The 20,291-nt window shown below is 51.1% G+C and overlaps 5 protein-coding genes across 5 annotated transcripts; 3 read left to right on the forward strand and 2 right to left on the reverse strand.

Moving 5' to 3' along the window:
- Window positions 1-807: 807 nt before the first annotated feature.
- Window positions 808-1,979, forward strand: ISF_07866 (hypothetical protein; the record flags this gene model as incomplete). The annotated part of the gene is made up of 3 exons (XM_018851469.1): window positions 808-856; window positions 954-1,889; window positions 1,942-1,979. The coding sequence occupies 3 exons, from the start codon at window positions 808-810 to the stop codon at window positions 1,977-1,979; spliced, it is 1,023 nt and encodes a 340-aa protein (XP_018701485.1).
- A 138-nt stretch (window positions 1,980-2,117) lies between these two features.
- On the reverse strand, window positions 2,118-2,665 carry ISF_07867 (scytalone dehydratase; the record flags this gene model as incomplete). The annotated part of the gene is made up of 2 exons (XM_018851470.1): window positions 2,118-2,581; window positions 2,635-2,665. The coding sequence occupies 2 exons, from the start codon at window positions 2,663-2,665 to the stop codon at window positions 2,118-2,120; spliced, it is 495 nt and encodes a 164-aa protein (XP_018701486.1).
- A 2,914-nt stretch (window positions 2,666-5,579) lies between these two features.
- Window positions 5,580-10,005, forward strand: ISF_07868 (Ankyrin repeat-containing domain protein; the record flags this gene model as incomplete). Its single annotated transcript, XM_018851471.1, has 6 exons — window positions 5,580-6,284; window positions 6,348-7,507; window positions 7,569-8,249; window positions 8,310-8,557; window positions 8,617-8,992; window positions 9,021-10,005. The coding sequence occupies 6 exons, from the start codon at window positions 5,580-5,582 to the stop codon at window positions 10,003-10,005; spliced, it is 4,155 nt and encodes a 1,384-aa protein (XP_018701487.1).
- A 5,141-nt stretch (window positions 10,006-15,146) lies between these two features.
- ISF_07869 (HET-s/LopB domain protein) lies at window positions 15,147-16,820 on the reverse strand (the record flags this gene model as incomplete). Its single annotated transcript, XM_018851472.1, has 1 exon — window positions 15,147-16,820. One exon carries the CDS (start codon window positions 16,818-16,820, stop codon window positions 15,147-15,149), a length of 1,674 nt encoding a protein of 557 aa, XP_018701488.1.
- A 661-nt stretch (window positions 16,821-17,481) lies between these two features.
- Window positions 17,482-18,795, forward strand: ISF_07870 (Protein kinase-like domain protein; the record flags this gene model as incomplete). Its single annotated transcript, XM_018851473.1, has 1 exon — window positions 17,482-18,795. The coding sequence occupies one exon, from the start codon at window positions 17,482-17,484 to the stop codon at window positions 18,793-18,795; it is 1,314 nt and encodes a 437-aa protein (XP_018701489.1).
- Between the last annotated feature and the right edge of the window lie 1,496 nt (window positions 18,796-20,291).

Raw genomic sequence — 20,291 nt, forward strand, 5'->3', positions numbered from 1 at the left:
ACGCTGTTTGCCCTTGCAGTTCTCGGCATCCCAGGTCCGAAGCACATTTCCCAAACTGGCAATTTTCGCAGGAGGAAACATTTTCCACATCAAGGCTAGCGCTGCCGTTTGTATCCCCAGCCAATCACCATCTAGTCTTCGCCGGGCCATCCTTCGGGCGCGAGCGCGATCCCCGGAGTTAAAGTCAGCGAGCTGGGCTTGAAAGGTAGCGAATTTTTGGAATTGAGATGAGATAAAATAGTGCTGGAGATTCAGTTGTGCTACTTGTAATGTGAAATTTGGAAACAACGGGCTTGTCTAGTCTCTGGGGCTTTATTCACGGGGGGGGTTCACGGCGTTAAGTACATGATGCGCAGCAACAATTGCGAATCGAGAACAGCGAGGATAGCAAAATTAACTAGAAAATAACTAAGCAACAACAACATCTAAAAATGAAGACTGTCTTTTGATCTTCCTGTAGATTGATAAATCGATGCCTCACTCATCTCCCGCTCGCCTAGCTTTCTGCCAGGACAGCCTGCAGGGTAGCTTGTCTTCTACTTGACACAGCACCAGCTAAGATAACAGCAACGGACAGAACCTAGCGTGAATCGGTTCCGAGACCTGAGGGGAATAGACGAGCGGCGGCAGTGACCACCAGGAGCGATGTAGAATGATGCTGGAAATCCTTCCCCCGTATCGTTCGTACTCGATAGGCAGCCATCGCTTCTTCCGAGTTGAGACGGGATAGCTCACTCGGCGGGGGGCCCTGGCTGCCTCCGGGTACGCTAAAAGTGGCCGTGCCGAACAATACGATGAAAGCGAGAAATGCCGTCTCCACTCATCCCGGCGCGGCCCCGTCGCCGTGTCAGCGCGTGTAAGTTGCATCTGCATAAATAGCTAACTTTGCACCAAGATCCCCGAATCTCGCCAAATACTCTCCTCTTCTCAACACTATTCCCCCCCCCCAAAAGGCGAGGAGCAGCACATCCTCCCCCTCCCCTCGGGCCGACAACTCGCCTACGCCGTCAACGGACCATCCACATCCCGCACCGTCGTTCTCTTCTTCAGCGGACTCATGAGCGTCGGCCTCGCCCCGCACGTCCCCGCGCCCTGCCGGAGCCTCCTCCGCGCGCGCTGGATCGCCCCCACGCCCGCCGGCATGGGCCGCTCCAGCACCCGCCCTGCCTCCCTACCCTACCACGTCACCCTCGCGCGCGACGCCACCGCCCTCCTCCACCACCTGTACCCCTCCGACGACTACGACGCGCTGTACGTCGCGGGCGGGTCGTACGGCACCGTCATGGCGCAGATGCTCTACGGCGCGCCGCGCACGCTCTTCCCCGCCGGCGACAAGATGGTCGGCTGCCTCCTCCTCGCCGGCTTCTCGCCCTTCAAGCACGACCTCGACCATGCTCGGGCGCTCAGCTGGAGCACCTGGCTCTCCGTCGGCCCGCCCTCGCAGCTGCCCTTCCAGCCGCTGCAGCGCGCCTTTCGCGCGGCCATCAGCCCAAAGGTGCGCACCGTCGAGGGCGCGGCTGCGTTCCTGCGCGCGACGGTGCTTGCCGGGCCGGCGGAGAGGGAGATGTTGGCGGCGCATGTGGCGAGGCTGGGCGAGACGGAGGAGGGGTTCGTGGAGAGGTTGGCGAGGGCCGCGGTGGCGAGCTGCGAGAACTGGGACGGGTTTATGGAGGTGGCGGAGGTGCTGAGGGAGGACTGGGGGTTCGCGCCGGGGGAGCTGGAGGGGGCGGCGCCGTTGTTGGTTGTGGCGTCGGAGGGGGATAAAATTGGGAGCGCGAACTCGGCGTGGTTGGCGGCGAATTACAAGAATGCGACGGCGAGGACGATACCGGGGGGACACATCTCGAGCATGTTTTATATGGACGAGATATGGGAGGAGATGATTTCTTGTGAGTGTAACTGGAGATTGCGAAGAGACGATGAGACTGACACTAAATGCAGTGGCTAGCAAATGCACCGCCGTCGCTGAAGAAGAGTAAGCCGGCATCTTGCCTTTTCGGTCACAAACAACATCTTGGACTTGGATCAGACGGGCTATTTCTTGTCATTTGTATCTTGGATTGCCACGTTCAGCGTTCATGTATAGGATATACCATCCGTGCATTAGTTCAGGCATCCTACTCCGACTTCTTCTCCGGTGAAGCCAGTGTACCGTGCAAGTCATACTCCGCCCAATCCAGCTCCGGCCGCACGCTCTCAATCTTCCATCCATCCGCGTGCTTCCTAAACCTTTTGTACACGAATCCGTGACCGTGGCCCTTGTTGGCCACTTCCGTCAGGGTCTCGTCCTTGTACCGCTGGTGCGCGGCGCGCACCTGGTGAACCACCTCGACCGACCCCTCCCCTAGGTGCGTCCAAGTTGACACGCCCAGGAAGTGCTGCGTCTTGAGGCGCCTGTCGCCGATCATCTTCTCCAGAATCGCCACGTAATTGTCAGGCGTGAGGTTCTCGTGTAGCTCGCCCTGTAGGCTGCGGAAGTCCAGGCACGAAGACGGAGCAAGGCACAGTCTTAGTGAATCCCAGTCCTTAGTGTCATAGCTTGTGGACCACTGAGATACTAGATTTGTTATCTCGAGGTAATCTGGCGCCGTGTGAGTTGATTGCCCCGCTGTATCGCGCGCGCCCGCTGCATACCTTGAAACGAGATCTTGTTGTTGTCAGCCATTGTAAATATGTATAGGAAGGAGTTAATGTCTTCTGAATGATGGATGGTACGGGGTAGAACTGCCGTATTTATGACTTCTCGGTGTCTCGGACATATCGGCTTCAAAGCCTGATGCACACAGACTGATGTTACTCATCACCTGGCTAACGTGGTCACTCGGCCGGTTGAGCCGCGGCGCGCGGCGAAAATTACAAATTGAAGATGAGACTAACTAGGACCATTGTATCTCCCCGCCTCCCCTCCGGCAGAGCCGAAGAAAAGGAGCTATTGCTTGTCATTTGGGTCTTTCTTCAGGTCTTTCTCAGGTATTCTCCAGATGGCTGGCATATGCATAGAAGCAAAACATTCAGTAGTGCGCAATCTCAGCCGCTCTCCTCGCGACCTCTCCTCTGGCGGCCTGAGTGTCCCATCGTCGCAAGAGCCTGGCCAGTACCAGGCGGGCACCACACGGCCAATCTTCCAGCTGTCGCCTTCCTTCTGGTGGTAATACCAAATAGTCAAGTGTCCATGGGCGTAGCCTTTGCTCTCCAGCTCAGCCCCTTGATCGTCCTTGTAGCGCTCGTGGGCGATGCGTATCTTATAGTAGACTTGCACCACCCCTTTGGTCAGAAGGCGCCATGCTGATACTCCAGAGAGTAAATGCTGCGTAAATAGGCGCTCCTCGCTCATGTCATCTTTCAGCCTCGACACGTGCTGGTCTGGCGTGAGGCCCATGTGTTCCTCGCCCCGAAACAGCGAGAGATCGAGGCTTGACAACGGAGCGAAGCATTCCTTTAACTTATTCCAGTCCTTTAGGTCATAGAAGGTAGCCCAAAGAAATGCCAGATTGTTTATTGCGAGATAATCTGGTACCTGTGAGTTTTTAAACGCGGTATCGTGTGCCTTCTCTACATACCTTTGAAAGAGATTCGGTCAATCTCCAAAACTGATGGAATGTTCATTGTGAATGTAGAAGTTGCAATGCCAACAGGGTTTCAAGCGACGGCAGAGTCGCCTTATTTATGATGAATTGCCTCTTGAACAGAGCGCTACCCAGCTTGGTGCTACCCATCGCCAGCCGGCGGAGCCAATTCAGACGATTGGATGCACATGTCTTATGGGGCGATACGCCGGGAGCTGGTTTAGCACTGTTCAGCCATGACCAAAAGCATGCCAGTCACAAGCTGATGAAGGCGCGCGGCAAGATTGCCTGTGCCGTGATGGAAGGTCTTGGTCTACCTGGTCTCGGGTCAGAACATGGCACTTCCGCCGAACCGCACAGACGTTTGCGTCTGATTCAAACTAAAATTGCCCGAAGAGAGCGGCTTTACAAGGCCATTTAGTGCGACTGGTCTGAAATCAGGACTTGTACATGTTTAGCCCAAGACCAGGTTCGAGGCCAGAGCACGCTAACGTGAGGAGTCACTAACATGTCACTTCAGCAGAGCAAGTTGTTCTGTTTTAACATGTGTAAAAAATAGCAAGCATGGACAAAGCTAGCTAGGAGCGACAAGAGCGACAAGAGCCGAGCGACAAGAGCAACAACATCAACAAGAGCGACAACAAGAAGAGGAGGTACAAGAGCGACAACAATGACAACAACGACAACAACGACAACAATGACAACAATGACAACAACGACAAGAAATGCACATAGCCAAGAGACCGGTCACTGTGCGTAATTCTCGAATTCTTTCCATGTGAGTCGGTCGGCAAAGGATGGATCTGTAGTCCTACTCGCCGGGCGATGACATGCTCATGATATGTTGGAACACTCCACCTCCCTCGCAGCCCTGTAGGGCTCCAAGGCCAAGGCCGGAGGGTTCCGGCTTCTAAAAGTAATGGTTGGAACGCTCCCAGCCCTGAAGCGTTCCCCTCCCACCCACGGCAGATAAGATCCTCCTGTGGACATCCACCAGCGGCGCCAGCCCATGGAAGCACAGCAAGGCTAGAGGATGGCAGTGAGACGGGCTCTGTGGTGGACAGGGCCTGCGATGGACATCCACCTCGTCCTACATAGCCTCCACCGTCGTCGACAGCCCCTTCCCCCGTATCGTTCGTACTCGATAGGCAGCCACGGGCTGGCTGCGTGAGGATGGCAAACTATGTGGACATGCTCAGCGCATACCAAGGCCATCATTCATGTCTTGTCCATCGGTAGCAGGGTATAGTCACGATGTGATGATTTTGTCCCTATTCTTTTCTATGCTTTGGCCGGTCGCTCTCCCCCTCCGGTCTACTCTTTTCAATCGGCCATGGTATTCACCATGACCGCTCGAGTTTTGCTACCAAAAATTCTTTGGCCTCTTACGCACTTGTTGCTCGCCGCTACCTTTTATAGACTGCTTTCCCGGGGATGCAAATGTCCCGGGATGCTTTTTTCCTGGGAGGCCCGCGACGATCCCGGGATACTACTTTCCTGTGAGCGCCGTTTCTGTCCCGGGATGCTGCTCTCCTGGAAGCGCCGTTTCTTTTTACAATCATGTTCCCAGTCATCCAAGTACTGTCGCTACTTTTGTGAGTGTACCGGATTTTTGGGCCCAACTAAAAAGGCGAAGTTGGCCCCGTAACTAACTTACTGTGGAGGGGCAGCCTGCGGGGAGCAGCGAGGCCAGTGAGGGCGATGCTGGTGACGGGACTTCAGCAAAAGGTTTCTGCGCCCCGTCCGTTCCTACATCTGCCGATGCTCAGACGAAGCAAAGTGGAGCTTAAAAACGGCCTTCATGGGTAGCAAGGGCCCTTATTTAATTTCCCTTCTCGTTCACGGTAGCGAACCCTTGTTATTCATCATCAGGCAGCACTGCGCCAGATATACAAGTAGTCGGGGCTGGACAACCACAACCAGAATTCCCGGCTACATGGTCAACTTGCACGTTGTTGGTAAGAGCAATCACGCTCACGAATTTGGGGTCCTTGCCTCAACTCAGTCATCGCCATGTTCATGTTTCGCTTCCTTCTCGTGTCATTTTCCCTCTCTACCATCCTCAGCGCCACTGCGTGTTCCGTACTCCAAAACCTGGCCGCGTTAGATCCCATTATTAGCGACCCTGGCGAGCAAGACACCAGTTCCTACAACACCTTGGCCAGCCAGGAATGGACTCACGCGGCCTACGACGCACATATGGCCAGGCTCTGCCAGTCTATTGTCGATGGCGACATTGACATTGTCCTAGACTGCCTCTCCCAGCCAGACACCGACCTGAATAAACGTGACTACGCGGGAAGAACGCCGTTGCATCTAGCTGTAATAACCTCGACGCCTGGCATTGTCAGATCCCTTGTGAATCATGGCTCTTGTCTGACTGCCCGGCTGGCGAATGGTAAGACGGCCCTTCATCTGGCCGCCACAAGGGGCAACGCAGAAATCATCAATACCCTGATGGAAAGGAGCATCGAGAACGAAAAGGGTGGAGAGGAACGACATGCTGATCGGCGCAAGGCTGCCAACGGGTACATGCCCGACACCGAGACGAAACACGCCGCGGCTGGTATCGAGGATGACGGCAACGATGTCCCTGAAGGGTCTGAAGATGGGGCCGACTACTACCAGATTGACTCTCTTGCCTGGGACACGCCCTGTTCGCCGCTCTATCTCGCCATCGTCGAGGGCAATGAAGAAGCTGTCAAGCTCCTGTGTGATGTGGGTGTTCAGGCCATGCCATATTTCTTGTTGCTTTGGCTCATATAGCTAACTTGACCTTAGTATGGAGCAAACGTGACTCTTCCCATCAAGACCTTCAACCCAGACTTCGACGTCGACGACTTTGACAAATTCAACGACTATGACGACTTTGACGGCTATGACGACACTAAAACAGTTTTGGCCCTGACATTTGCCCTGTCTCTCCCGCCCGAAAAGGCCAGATCCATGGCTCGGCTGCTCCTCAAACTCGGTGCCACCTCCTCCCAAGCTGACTCCCGGGGCTGTACAGCATTCCAGAAGTTTGTCGACGCCGGGGGTGACATGATTGACGTCCTCCTCGAGAACGACAAGGTGGGCACTGAAGCGGCTATCAACCACCTGGCGTTCCATGAACCCAGTTCGACTACACCAACAACATCGCCACTTCTTCGTGCAGTGGAGAAAGAAGACTTTGCCGTTGTGATTAAGCTTCTGAACGCCGGAGCCAGCGTTCAAATTGACTTTGACACTTGGCTCAAGGCCGCCAAGTCCTCCCCAGATCACAAGTTGGGAGACTTGGAGCGCTCGCGGCGAGCGTACAAAGAATCCGTGGACCAGCCATTGATAGTCGCCATTCGTGTCGGCAATATCGATGCGGCCTTCAAGTTTCTGGAGATTGGCGCCGATCCAAATGCCTTGACGTCAGATACTCAGCGCCTCCTAATCGACGAGTCCGAGTACGCTCGCATGGATGTGTCGGGAAAATCAGCTTTGGATCTCGTTCGAGATCTCGCGGAAGCGCTATCTGTACACGATGACGAAACGACGGATCACAATCGGCCTTTCCTGCCCGTGGGAATGGAAGAGTATCTGCAAAACACTGAACCAGGGACATATCGGCACTGGATGATTTCAAAGGATATAAAACTTGTCAAGGAGGCGTTCAAGCGAGACGACACGTTTTACCAGGGAGAGTTGAAGCCCCATGAGACGTCACCGGCTGCGGCTGAGAAGAAAACCGCTGTTGAAGGCGCTTTAGCCAGAGTCAAGTCCCTGGAAGACGCCTTGATTGCCAAGGGTGGCAAGGTTTTTACCGAGCTGTATCCCCATATCGATGCACAAGACTGCGGGACTAGATGCTGCAATCGAGTGACGAAAACGCCATCGGAGTACAAGTTTACGTTCCAATTCACACGCGATATCGATATTACTGATGCTAGGCGAGATGGATATATTCAACTGTAAGTGGTCATTCCCGCAACATGAGTCATGACATACAATACAGAGACTGAAAGGCAGTAGCATGGAAGCTGCTTGGGCCGGAGACTTGAACCGCCTTAATTCGATGACCCTCGAAGCGTGGGGTCCTGGAAAGGGCCAGGCGCCTCTGAAGGTTGCCATTGTGGACAACTCAGGCAACTCTCCTTTCTCTCTAGCGTTCCTTCGCGGGCATCATGATGTGGCTCGAACGATACTAGAGATTGCAAAGGTCCAGTGGCCGTCCTCAGAGAGCGATCAGGCTCAAGAAGAGGAGAATGATGAGGGCTGGCTTGCATATCATTCCTACTTCTCTGGCGATGAGCTGCGAATGGACCTCCAGAAAGCAGTCAGGCCTCACACCAAACCACTGGAAATGATTTGTGATGGTACCCCGACCTTCCTTGTTGAGAATGGGGTTATCACAGCGGAATATGGGACAAGGAGTCTGTTTATGCATACTCTTGATACGGAAGATGCATCGGGACTCGAGGCTCTATTGGACATGGTGCAGCACCTTTCCGGTCAAAACTTAGCCAAAGACGACGAGAGATCCGAGCAAAGTTTCACTTTCCCTGCGTCTGTGTTCCGATGGACTATCGAGACCGGGAAGTTGCGTTTTCTTGACCTGATCATCAAGCGCACTGGCGCAGGCATCCCTCTCGACGATCTGGCCTGGAAGAAGCCCGATTTCTACCAGTGGATGCCAATATGTGCGGGTACAATGTAACTCTAATCTTCTCTTCGCTTACCCTTTGTTGAACAGACGGCTAACTCTTCGTACAGCACGGAGTGGGAAGAGAACGCTCGAGAGGAGGCGACGAGAGTGCTTGCCATGGAGAGCCCGCCACTCCTTCATGCTGCCCTTGGCGGATCTCTAGAGGGTGTCAAGTTCTTTTCGGGCGACGCGCCGCACCGACTGTACAGCGAGTTCGGCAAGTCCGAGACTGCTCGCTACGATGCTCGGCTAACAAGCCTGAGGGAGGGGCCCGAGGGTTTTGATGGAGCCATCTCGAAGTGGCTCAAAGCAGACAGTATGATTCATTATACGTACCGTGCATGTTGAGGGGACCCTTGCTAACTACCCGGAAAGACGATTTGGTGATTCACTGCGCCGTCCTCAGCCATGTAAACGAGGAATCTGTGGAGCTGCTCGAGTACCTCGTCAAGAAATACCCAGAGCTTATTCAAAAGAAGAATTCCGACGGCGAGAGCCCCTTGATGCTTGCGTGCCGGCTCGGCAGGATTGAATATGTCAAGGTCCTTCTCGCGGCAGGCGCAGACCAGTCGACCAGGAACGCCAGGGGCGAAAACATCATTTGCCGCTCTCAGTGGCAACCCTACGGCGGCTCAGCTCAAACCCCTTCTAGACCTTATCGACTCGGATTTGAGGAGCCGCTTGTTCTTGCAGCGCACGAGTCCACAGGAGCACCGCTCTACCCCCCTGCACGCCTGGATCTCGCGGCTCTGTGGGTTTGGCTCTGGCGAGGAGACTAGGGACGACTACTACTACTTCACCATCGGCTATAGCAGGGCTCCTAAGCCGTATCGCGACCAAAGGGTGGTTGTGGCCGTGGCGAATCTGCTGTTGGAATATTCCAAGGGGGAGGAGTTGGACATGCTCAACAGGGCTGGCGAGACTTGCCTTCACACTGCTGTCAAGGGCGAAATGGGGTCTCTTGTCAGGACTCTTATCAACTTCAGCCCGCGACTCCTGATGCTCGAGAATGCCGCTGGCCGCACGCCTGCCGAGATTGCGCACGAACGAGGGCAGAGGCAAATCTTGGATCCTTGGAGCCCCTCTGGCGACTTCGAGCACAGCGTCATCCGGCTGGCAAGGGATGATGTCGACGACTTCGCCGTCAGTGCCGCCCTCAATCACCAGAGTCCTGACGAGCTCAGGACCAAGCTTAGGGGCCTCGGTCTCAGTGACGACTACGACACCAAAGTCATTGACCGTCTGTTGCTCGCGATCGGCTGCGGGGAAAGTAGCGACTGGGGGTACCCGCCCTCCACCATCATGAAGAAGATTGTCTCGGATCTCTGCTCCACCGCCCTGGCTGAGCACCCCGGCAAGCGGCGGTTGGTGAGTCTGGACGAGGCCAACGACATGACCGGGAGACGTGGCGTGCAAGATACTGCGTCTCCCACCTTTAGCGTCCAGAGCCATAACTTGGACTACGACGTGCACAATAACTTGGACTACGACGTGCAGGATGACTTGGACTACGACGTGCAGGGTAACTTGGACTACGACGTGCAGTATTTGCAGGAACCAGGAGACTTTGTGGTCAAGGAGATGCAGAAGCGATTGTGTGGCGCTTGGCACTTCTCCGATTACGAGGCTGGTCAACTTGGTCTCGAGCAAGGCAAGCCCGAGGAGCTCGACGATGGTGCACATATTGGTTTACGTAGATGTGGGATGTGTGGGGAGTATGAGAACGAGCATGATGTCCCCCGACAATTCCCCATTTACGAATAGGTTTATTGGTATTAATACGTACTTGTGTGGTCTAGAGAGCGCCAAAGTCAATAGGGCCACCGGTTCTCGTAAAACCATGAACGCGACACCTCTTCTGTGCTCCCATGTCAGTGAAGACAATCTGTGGTCCTAGAACTGCTCGACGGATGGAACATTGATTCCTAGTGGACTGATTGAGGTCTGGAGCTTGGCGTCGTGCCAGAACATCTGGGGGCCAGCAGTGCGGTTGCTTCCGTTTTTTGTTTGCGCTTGGGGGCTACCCCTTGAGGGGACGTTGAGTGAACTCCAGGCATTATTGTGCAGGCGAAGTATCCGTTCAAGATGGAATTACTGTATGTAGGTGGCGCCTAGATTAGTGGGAATTATACACTGCTGCCCCGCAAAATAGAGTTAAATTGGCATGCAGCCCTACAATCCGCCCCTAGCGATGAAATGCTAAAGCGTGAGACTGGTATTTCGGATGACGAGATTTTTCGGGTTCCAATTCTCTATACTATAGTTCCTAAGCTTGAGGTTTCATCTAATGGGGACTTTGAGGTTGGCGTCCTATATCCCAACGCTGTTAATGGCCTTGTCACGACCATCCCATGCTGCCTGGCGCTGAAGCAAAGGGGTAGCCAAACGCTACGGGTACAGATGCAGCAGGCCGTAGAAGAGGTGTGTACAGAAAGACCGGGTTCAAAACCGACTTTGCAGACGACTGGAACTTCCATTCTCTCACATGAGAGACATTCACTGCCTCACAAATATTCCGCACGAAGTACCCGAATCTCGAGCTGCAGGTGCCTTGGGCTCCTCTCCAGCGTCTGCAGAGTCTCAGGACGCCTCAGGAGAGAGAGAATGAGCTCTGCAAGAACACACTTCTTCGACATTCAGTGAACTTGTTCATAAAGATTTCCTACAGACGTAACTCAAGCATAAATATTCACAGCATCAGGACATTTCACTCTTGCTTCCATCAGACCGCTTTCAAAACATTCTCCGCGGAATGCACGAGAGCCGCTCGTCTACTCGTGCTACCATCACCCAGTGTGCTCGCCGTCACTGTCACTAAATTTGACCTCTTCTAGCGAACGTAGAGCGAAACTCCATGGTAGGGCCTAGAAATGAAAATCTGACTGGTCTCTGCCGTTCTGGGAGCACCATCTTCTGTACCAAATTGGCATTTGATCATCTGCAAAATCCCACGTCACCGGCACTTCGAAATCAGGCGAGGGGAGAAGGTTTGGAAAGTTTGTAGGGCGTTCATCATGGTCCAGCTTATACAGCTCAATCTCGGTCCAGCGCTTGAGCCTGTCGAGGGCAAACTGAGGCCAAGAACTGCCTTTCCTTGTTGTGTAACGATGACGAAGGCTTGCAGACTTCAGCTCCTCCAAGATGATGGTGAGCTCGGGCGAAACGGTGGATCGCGAAGGTGCAATCTGGGGAAACAACGGCCGTGACCTTGCTTGACCGGCTGAAAACTCATGAGTTGGAATGTAGGTGTGCACGGCAAACTCCGAGAGCTCCAAAACGTAGTCGGGTGTTAGTCCAGTGCTGGCAAGAGCTGGCGTTAGGGGTAAGACCAGGGTCTCTTTATCGCCAACTCGTCGTGCACCTAACCCGGAAAGTGGCTCCTCCGCCAAATCAGCCCAGACCAAGTGTCGTGTATTCCAGCCTTGCGTAGCAAGCTCAGCTAAGCGTGCACCGAAGACATCATCTAGCTTCCGCAATGGCCAGCACTGATGATGAACAAGCGTGGCTAGAGGGAATACAGAGTATACTTTATTCCACGACATAAAGCAAAGGTCCAAAGTTGTGCAGGCAGACGCTAAAAGCGTATGTATTGGGGCTTGATCGGTCTTCGTGACGCGTATTTTGGTAGTAAATCCTGAACGACTAAGCGTGACTCGGTCGCCAACCTTATAGGACGTGTAAGCGCAAGTCAAAATCCCTTGGGACGAAACTCACATCGCTGACTCCCACATGTTGATAGGCTTCTTCCGCACACAGATACTGAATGAGGTTTTCCGCAAGTGGTCCACGTTCTACTAGAATGTCTAGGAACGAGTTGTCATACTGACGATAGCCGAGGAAATTAACGACGAAAGGGCCCACAACAAGAGCCCCAGCTCTGCCCAGAATATATCGGAAGGAAGCAGAGCTTTTAAGGAAATCCTTCAGCGCGCACTGAATGTTGAGATGTGCGTCTTGGAGGCGAAGCATAACACTTTGTAATAGTTTGCATACTCTGCGAAGTTTGTATACATCGGCCAGTGTAAGGTACGGAAATAGAGCATCCGCTATCGGATGACGTGTAAAAAGATCTAAAAGTTGTGGGCGAGCCATGCTTCGTTGAATTTCGGTGCGTTAGGCATGAATGACAACTTGCAGTCGTGAGCACAAGGCGTGCCTAAAACGCGGCCGCACGTGATTTCAGTACATTCCCGGATCGCTTATGGCTTTTTTTATGTATCTCATATTGCCGTCCGCGGTAAGGATCGATATCCGAATTAGAATGCTATTTTGCCCATGACCAAACCTTTCGAGTTCCCATTTCAATCCCAAAGTACATGTCGGAGTAATTTCCTTATTACACTGTAACTGCACGTACTGGTATGTCTATAGATACTATTCAATACTAGCATAGCATGGAGCCAGACTCGGATATAGGCAAAATAAACCCGAAAGCATACAGTGTGTGTAAAGTAGGGCTGGCACTATGAACGCATTGCTTTTCTTCAAACAATGCATGTACTGCACAGTACAGTACATCAAGCAGGACGCAGATTACTAATATCCACTAACGTTGGTCACCCACTATAACGGTGGCTTACTCCTAATCCACAGTCTGTTTTTTAGGAAGAGAGTTAGTTTAAATATATAGAGTACTAATAAGTGGCTATTATAGTATAGATTATATTAGGAAATATCTCCTACTAGTATAATTATTATTTAGATTAATTAATAGAGATTTAGTTTAACTATCTACTAGAAATCCCTTTCTTTATATATTTATTCTATCTTTTAGTAGTATTTAAATTATTTTAATTAATTATTTACTTATTAATCCCTTAATTATAATAATTAATATATAATTTTTTAATTATTTTATTAGATTATATAATTTTACTTTTTATTTTAAATATTTAAATATTTAACTTTAATTTAATTTATTAATTTTACTTATATATTCTATAGTATTTATAATATAGTTCTTTTTTTTAATAGTTTTATTAATAAGGCTATTAAAGTAAACTATTTAAGTAATAAGTAGTTTCCTCTTTTTATATTACTATATACTAGACTTAGTTTAATTATTTACTATAATCCTTTTTTATATACTTATTCCCTTTTATATTATAATATTTAAATTACTTAGTTTACTCTATAATCCTTATAATCTAAGATTAGTACTATATTATTATAATCCTTAATAATCTAGTTATATAATTAGTTCTTTTATTTTTATACTTTTAGAAGTATTCTATAGTTACTTATTTTACTACTCTACTTTTTATTTATAGTACTTTAGTATATTTATAATACTATAGTAAGTATAATAGGTTTATATAATAGTGGCTCTTCTCTAATCTATAGTAAATCTGTTTCTTAGGAAGTAAGTTAGGTTAAATGTATAATAGAGTGCTAATAAGCAGTATCGTAGCTTAAGTCACGTTAGGAGATTACTCCTAATAGTAGAACTATCGCTTAGATTGATTAGTAGAGATCTAGTCTGGCTATCTACTAGAATCCCTCTCCTTATATATCCATCCTATCCTCTACTGTGTTACCTGGATCACTTAGCTCACCCTGTGATCCTAGTGATCCTAGATTAACGCTGGATCACCGTGATCCCTAGTGATCCAGTCACGTGACTAGTTCCTTTATTCCTATGCCCTCGTAAGCGCCCTGTAGTCACTTCTTCGGGCCGCCCTGCCCCTCATCTGTAGCACCTTAGTGCATCTATAATAGTTTAATAGAAATATAAAAACACTTATAAAAAGAATATATATATTTATAAAACTAAATATAAAACTATATAAATAAAAAGAGATTATTAATACTAATACTAAAGACGAGAGATAAAATCCACTATATATATAAAAATATAAATATAAAATATACTAATAATAAACTTAACTAAAAGAATATTAAACTATTTTTAATAATATTTTATATAAAATCCTAATTAATAAAATTCCTCTTTTAAAAACTTAAAAAAGTATTATAATAGTTTTTAAGTCTTTCTTTTTTAATTATTTCTTCTTAGTTAGTTAATAAATATTAGTTAAAGTACTCTTTTGTACTTTATAGTATTAGACTATTTTCTACTACTAATAATATTTTAAATAGTGTTTTAAAGATTTCTTTTAGTATATTTATTATTTATAGTACTTTAAATAAAATTATAGTTAATAATAATAATTATTAAGTAATCTATTATATAAGCTATAATAATATTATAGAGAGGAAGGCGACGCGTTAAGGGTGTTCCTAAGTGGGGGTGTTCCTAAGTGGGGGTGTTCCTAATTAGGTGGCCGACGTTAGTGCTAGCCCGGGAAGCTTGGTTAACAGGTCTTGTTACCACAACCACTCTACGTCTGGGTTTTCTAGATACATGCTGCCAGAGAATGGAGCATGGCAGCGCGAGAATGGACTACATGCAGAGCACTGCCGTAGAAATTCAAGCAACCTGTAAAGCCACCCGCGCACTGCCCCGGGCGTAGTCACACGCAGCTTTTAGCAAAGCGTCCAAGGCTGTACACGAGTAGCTGCGTGCATATGGGTTGCCAGAGGCGTTCCTCCAAGCTTATTAGAGAAGGAGAGTACGCATGAATGATGACGGTGGCTCATTCAGCGCTCTTGCCGCCGCTGGCGTACGGATGATTGGAAAAAGCGTAGCGCAGATGCGCGATTAGCGGGGGAAGGCATAGATTGTGTTGCACGATATTGTGTATGGGGCGAAAGCAAAGAGCAATGTCCCGGCCGATCTGCTGCCGCATCGAGATAGCTGCGAGACCTGCCAACGTTGGCTTTGATCGCCTTTGCTTGTACGAGTTAGTTCAAGAGCAGCCCGTTGTCGTGTACTTCAATATGCAACGCAGATGCAACCCGCCCCGATGTTCAATGACTTGCCTGTTTAAAGTCATATCTTCTGATCAAGCTGTGCACAAATCAATCTTCTTGACGACTTTCTTGAAGAAGGTCTCCTGGAAACTCTCTCCATCGTCCCTCTTTATCCCTTTCAGACAGATTCGCACCACATCTGTGTAAATTTCCCCCATACGAGGAACGAGCGTCATAACTTCCTTGTTGACAAGCCATTCGCGAAATGGTTCTGCAGACCACCGCCGCCCAGAGTCCTCATATCTTTCTTTCAAACCGCTCAGGGACCGGCGGGACCCCAACTCCAGCAAGACCATGCCAAGGGCGTACACGTCGTGCGCCTTCCCAAATTCGGGCCTCTCAGTCCCGCGACTGGCTTGGGGGAGTCCCTGTACATCCGGGTGGCGGTACATGTTGTTGCTGGCGTCACCAGCCAGAGGTTCTGTGTCCTGCGGGGCTATGATATGGCGGCTGTATTCAAAGCCGCAGATATAGGGCTCGGCGATGTTGACTTGTGATACCTCGTCAGCGGCGAAGACAACATTACTGCTGCAGATATTCTTGTGCAGCCACCCAGCGAGGTGTACCCAGAGTACGGCGCGGCATAACACTTTTGCACAGGCAAATTTCTTGCCCAGAGGCAAGGGCGCCGCACGTTGGCCGTTGAGGATGGAACTGAGCGTGAAAAAACGGGCTGCTGGTAGGCGGTAGAGCAGCTTGTGGGTCGTCAATGTCTCATCGCCAACCGATACAACACCCAGGCAGTCGAGAGTGCGCATCTCGCGCGGCTTGCCCTTCATCGACAGCAGCCGCGCGACGTTGCGGATGCGCTCGTGGTGGCGCTGGTAGCCTCCTTCGCTGGGCACCTCTTTTTTCTCCACAAGAACGGGAACACGACGGGGAAACTTCTCCTCGTTGAAGTAGAATGCGGTGCCTCGGGACCCTTTCCATGCCTCACTTCCCTCCACTATTACATAGGTAGGCTCCTCGGGGTCGGCGCTAGCCAGCTGATCCGAGCGCTGCTCGAGGCGAAGGCTCTCGACCTTGAGCAGTGTCAGCGCCGCCAGGGCTGGGTCTACCTTGGCATCCCGGGCGGCCGCATCCAAGGTCGCGTGGCTGTTGGACTGGAGGGCACGGTTGCGGGCCAGTGAGGCGGCGATGTCGTCTCTCGGGGGTGGGAACTGAAGGAAGAGATCCTCGACCATGGACCTCACCGTGTCCACCATCCTGGGCGCTCGGCTGTCTGCCAGATAGTACCGCACCTTTTCCACGGTGCTCGCTTCAGCGTTGAGCCTTTCAATCTTGTCTGTCAGATCCTTGAGCTCCGCAGCTGAGACATCTCCGGTCTTAGACCACCTGCTCAGAGCCGCGACAGGAGACCGAGCTTGCCAGCCCGCCGTTTCTAGTGTAGGCAGAGCCTCCTCCGCCTTCGCAAGCTCGGCGAGCAGGTAATTGATGTAAACGAGGTGGCTTGTCGCCATCTCGACATAGCGCTGGAACCGGTCATCCTCAAGGTGGCGGCCGTCTGATATTCCCCAATCCGAGGCCCACGTGGCTAGACGGGAGCGTGTCCAAGACAGCTTCCGCTGGAGATCAGTGAATTCAGTGCCCAAGTTCCTGACCAAGCTGTACCTTTCAAAACCGTGCACACAGGCAGTCAGAGTTTGACCGAACAGGCTCAGCGACCCGAGTGCGATCCCGGCACTCTCAGGCGGTAGAAGGACCATCGATAGGAGTGTATGGGGGACTGGTTGTCCGAATTTTCGCTAGGTTCAGCTTGTCGTCTAGTGGACCTGCGCGAAAGGAGTACTTAAAGGCTTGCTCCGTGTCCATAATCCCCTAGACAAGAATGGTGTGATAGGCCTCAATACCAGAACGCTGAAAACATGCCACCTCTTAGGATTCATCACAGCCGCTTTGGCTATATCAGCTGAGCCCTTGCCCACCCAACTCACATGCCCATGCATAATTCTACTTAGACCAGCATTGCATGTCTGATTATTCTAAGTCTAGATTCTGCGGCTGAGGGGGCTCAGCCTTTGGCATCCGCTTCAGGGTCCAATAACAATCTTTCCGGTGTCTATGGCGTCCATACATACAGGCTTTCTTAGCCGCTGTGGCTTTATGAGCTGAGCATCCATCGTACGTATATGCCTAAGCATTATGCTAATTAGGCTAGCATAGTATGGCTCAACATCGCACCGTCTACATTTTATGGCTAGGCAGACTCAATCTGGGGTATCTCAGTTTCGGGGTCTAATAATAGTAATAAGCTTTCCTCCGACTATGGTATCCTCGTCGCCGAAAGGCCTTGCAACATATGGATGTCTTGGGAGCCAGCAAACTAATGTAATATCGACAAACCATTCTTATGGTACGATTGCTACAATGAGTGCAGCAAGTTCTAGCAGCGATCACTCTGGGTCCTTTTCCAGCACTAAGACGGGGCAGGATGGACCTAGGGCCATTGGTGACGCAAATACGGAGAGGTATGATATTCTCACTTTCTTCGCTCAGTTTGTGTCAATCCTGGGCCACAGTCCGGCAGCAGTAGATCAAGTATATCTCCTCATGATCTTCCTGGACGAGTTGACATACCAGCTTCCTCGAGAACGCGGTTCCGGAAGAACCAGCCGAGTAGCCGTCGTCAAGTCCGAAGCTATTCTCGAACGCGGGATATACCGCCATGACAAACCCATCCTGCCAGAGCTCATCGCTGTGAAAATGACGAAGGCGAGCACAATTGAAGGGGCAACGAGCGTTGACCAGACATTGCTTCGGTCCATGGCCACGGAGTTGCGCATCCTGAGCAACGACACCATTCGGTCGCACGACAACATCATTACCCTGCTTGGTATATGCTGGCAGCAGAGTAACGAGAACCAGGACGTGCTGCTGCCCGTATTTGTCTACGAAACATCTGAACTCGGCGATCTGAAGACGTGGCTTCCAGAGAACAAAGACATCGCACTCGGCGTCCAGCTCGACTTGTGCCTCGGCATTGCCCGCGGCTTGGCCTGCTTGCACGAAGCAGGTGTTGTACATTGCGATATCAAGCCCGATAATATTCTGGTCGTCTGGCAGGACGATCCCAAAAGCTCCATCGTTGCCAAGATTATCGATTTTAACATCGCTGTCTTGTTTCAAGATGCACCAGATCGTGTACCTCTGCCCGCAGGCACGAGCCCCTGGAACTCGCCGGAGCAGATGACAAGTACATTCATATACAAGGGGGATCTACCTAAAGTGGACGTCTACTCACTCGGGGTCCTCCTGCTGAATATTCTGACTGTCGACTGCTTGAATACAATACTGAATTTCATCGCCACCGGTGGGATAGAAGGCCAGACTTTGCTAGACTTCAAGCTATCTGGCGCTCTGGCGCTAAATTCTGGCAGTTTACTTGGAGAGTTTGGCCTGGTCAGTGGGCCGGAAGTCTATACCACTCATGTCGGTGACTTCAGGCGATGTTGGGCCAAGTCCAGCCTTCTCCTCTTCGGGGCATTGGATGGGGACTTGCGGCACAGGACAGGCTCGGTCGCCCAAATCGTTGACGAGCTCGCAAGAATCAATAAAGATGCCGAGGAATATGGGTTGCGAGACTACACGAACCGCGACCTCCATATCGTGGCCAGGGCCGCTGAGACGTTGCAAATGGTTACAAATCCAGGTGAGCAGCGATGCCAAGTCAGCAACTCGTAAGGTGCACACTGAACCTTAGAAAGGAACTCCAGAGATGCAGCATTTGCGGATACAGACGATGAAGTCGCTCTATGCATCCATTCTTGCCTCTGACTGGTCCTCAAGCACAGCGTCCAGCATAGCCCAAATGTCGCTGTTATCGAACAAAGACCTGGACCTCTCTAACCTCAGACTCACGAATACTTCCACTGGAGCTGAGCCTTGGGGGCCAAATACGCGTTTGAATTCGCGGAAAGGCCCCGAAGATGTGGTAGAGGTAAGCCTGTGGCTCTATGCCGCCCATGTAAACCAGCTCAAGGCCCTCTGCTAGCCTCTCGGCGGAAGTTGTTGTTGACTCTATACGAAACCTTAGATACACGCCAACTCTGGTACATACTGCCTCTTGCCACCAGCTGTCCGCCGGCATATCATGAGGCAACTTCACAATACCTATTGCAATCCAGCCCAATCTAAGCTACGCCGAGCTCGCGCAGCCTTCGAGCACGCTATTACTACCATATCTCTCGACATCAGCCAAGATCCTGACGATAAAAATGATGCGATGATTGTGGAGGCGCTTGATATGCTTTACTTTGCGGCAATGAACGGGCACGAGAACTCTCGGTGGATCCTTGGTTGGCTGCAAGGTGTTTTCAGACCCAATGGTACTCCGTTGATTCCCAAAGGCCAGGAACTTGACTGGCTTGCCAGCGGTATGACAAGCGGGAGTCGCGTATGTCAGCAACGTCTTCAACAGCTCAATCGGGAACGATATTCAGTGACGCTTAGTATCTTGCGCCGAGACTACGGTGGAATCGGTTCAGCAGAGTGGCGTTTGGCGACACTTCGCCATGACATCGAGAAGATGGAAAGCTCGGGAGCATTGTGGTACTACTCGACAATTGGTAATGGAATTGAAGTACGGAGAAGACTTTCTGCTCACCCAATGACCGTGAATACCCCGTTTCTGGGCGAGACACCGTTGGTAGGAGCTTGTCGATCTGGACATGTTCATGTTGTGCGTTTGCTCCTAGAAGGTGGCGCCTCTGCGGCACAGCTGGACGATGGCGGAAGGGGTCCGCTGCATTTCCTCAGCTCATTTGACCAGGCAGACATGTCGCATATCGCTAGCCAGTTGGTAAATGCCGGCGCGAACTTGGAGGCATGGAGCTTGCGCTCGTCGGACCTCAGCAGCGGAAGTGCCGGCCAGGACAGCCAGTACGGACACGCCAATGGGACGCCCCTTTCTTGGGCCGTGCAGGCAAATTGCCGAGAGGCTGTCAAGATCCTCCTTGAGTTGGGCGCAAAGGTCTTCCCGCAGTCCCGGCCGATAACTCGAACGGGCCGACACTACTCGCCAGTTCACTGGTCTGCACGTATGCACCAGTTCGAAATCTTGGACCTGCTCCTGAGCTGGCCCGGGATAAAGAGTACTGTCAAGGATTACCTCAACAGTGCTTGGGAGGCGATCCAGGAAAATACGGAGTCCATGCTCCCACTTGGTCTCGCGGTGTCCT

Source organism: Cordyceps fumosorosea (assembly GCF_001636725.1).
Source record: "Cordyceps fumosorosea ARSEF 2679 chromosome Unknown scaffold_24, whole genome shotgun sequence".
NCBI lineage: Eukaryota > Fungi > Ascomycota > Sordariomycetes > Hypocreales > Cordycipitaceae > Cordyceps > Cordyceps fumosorosea.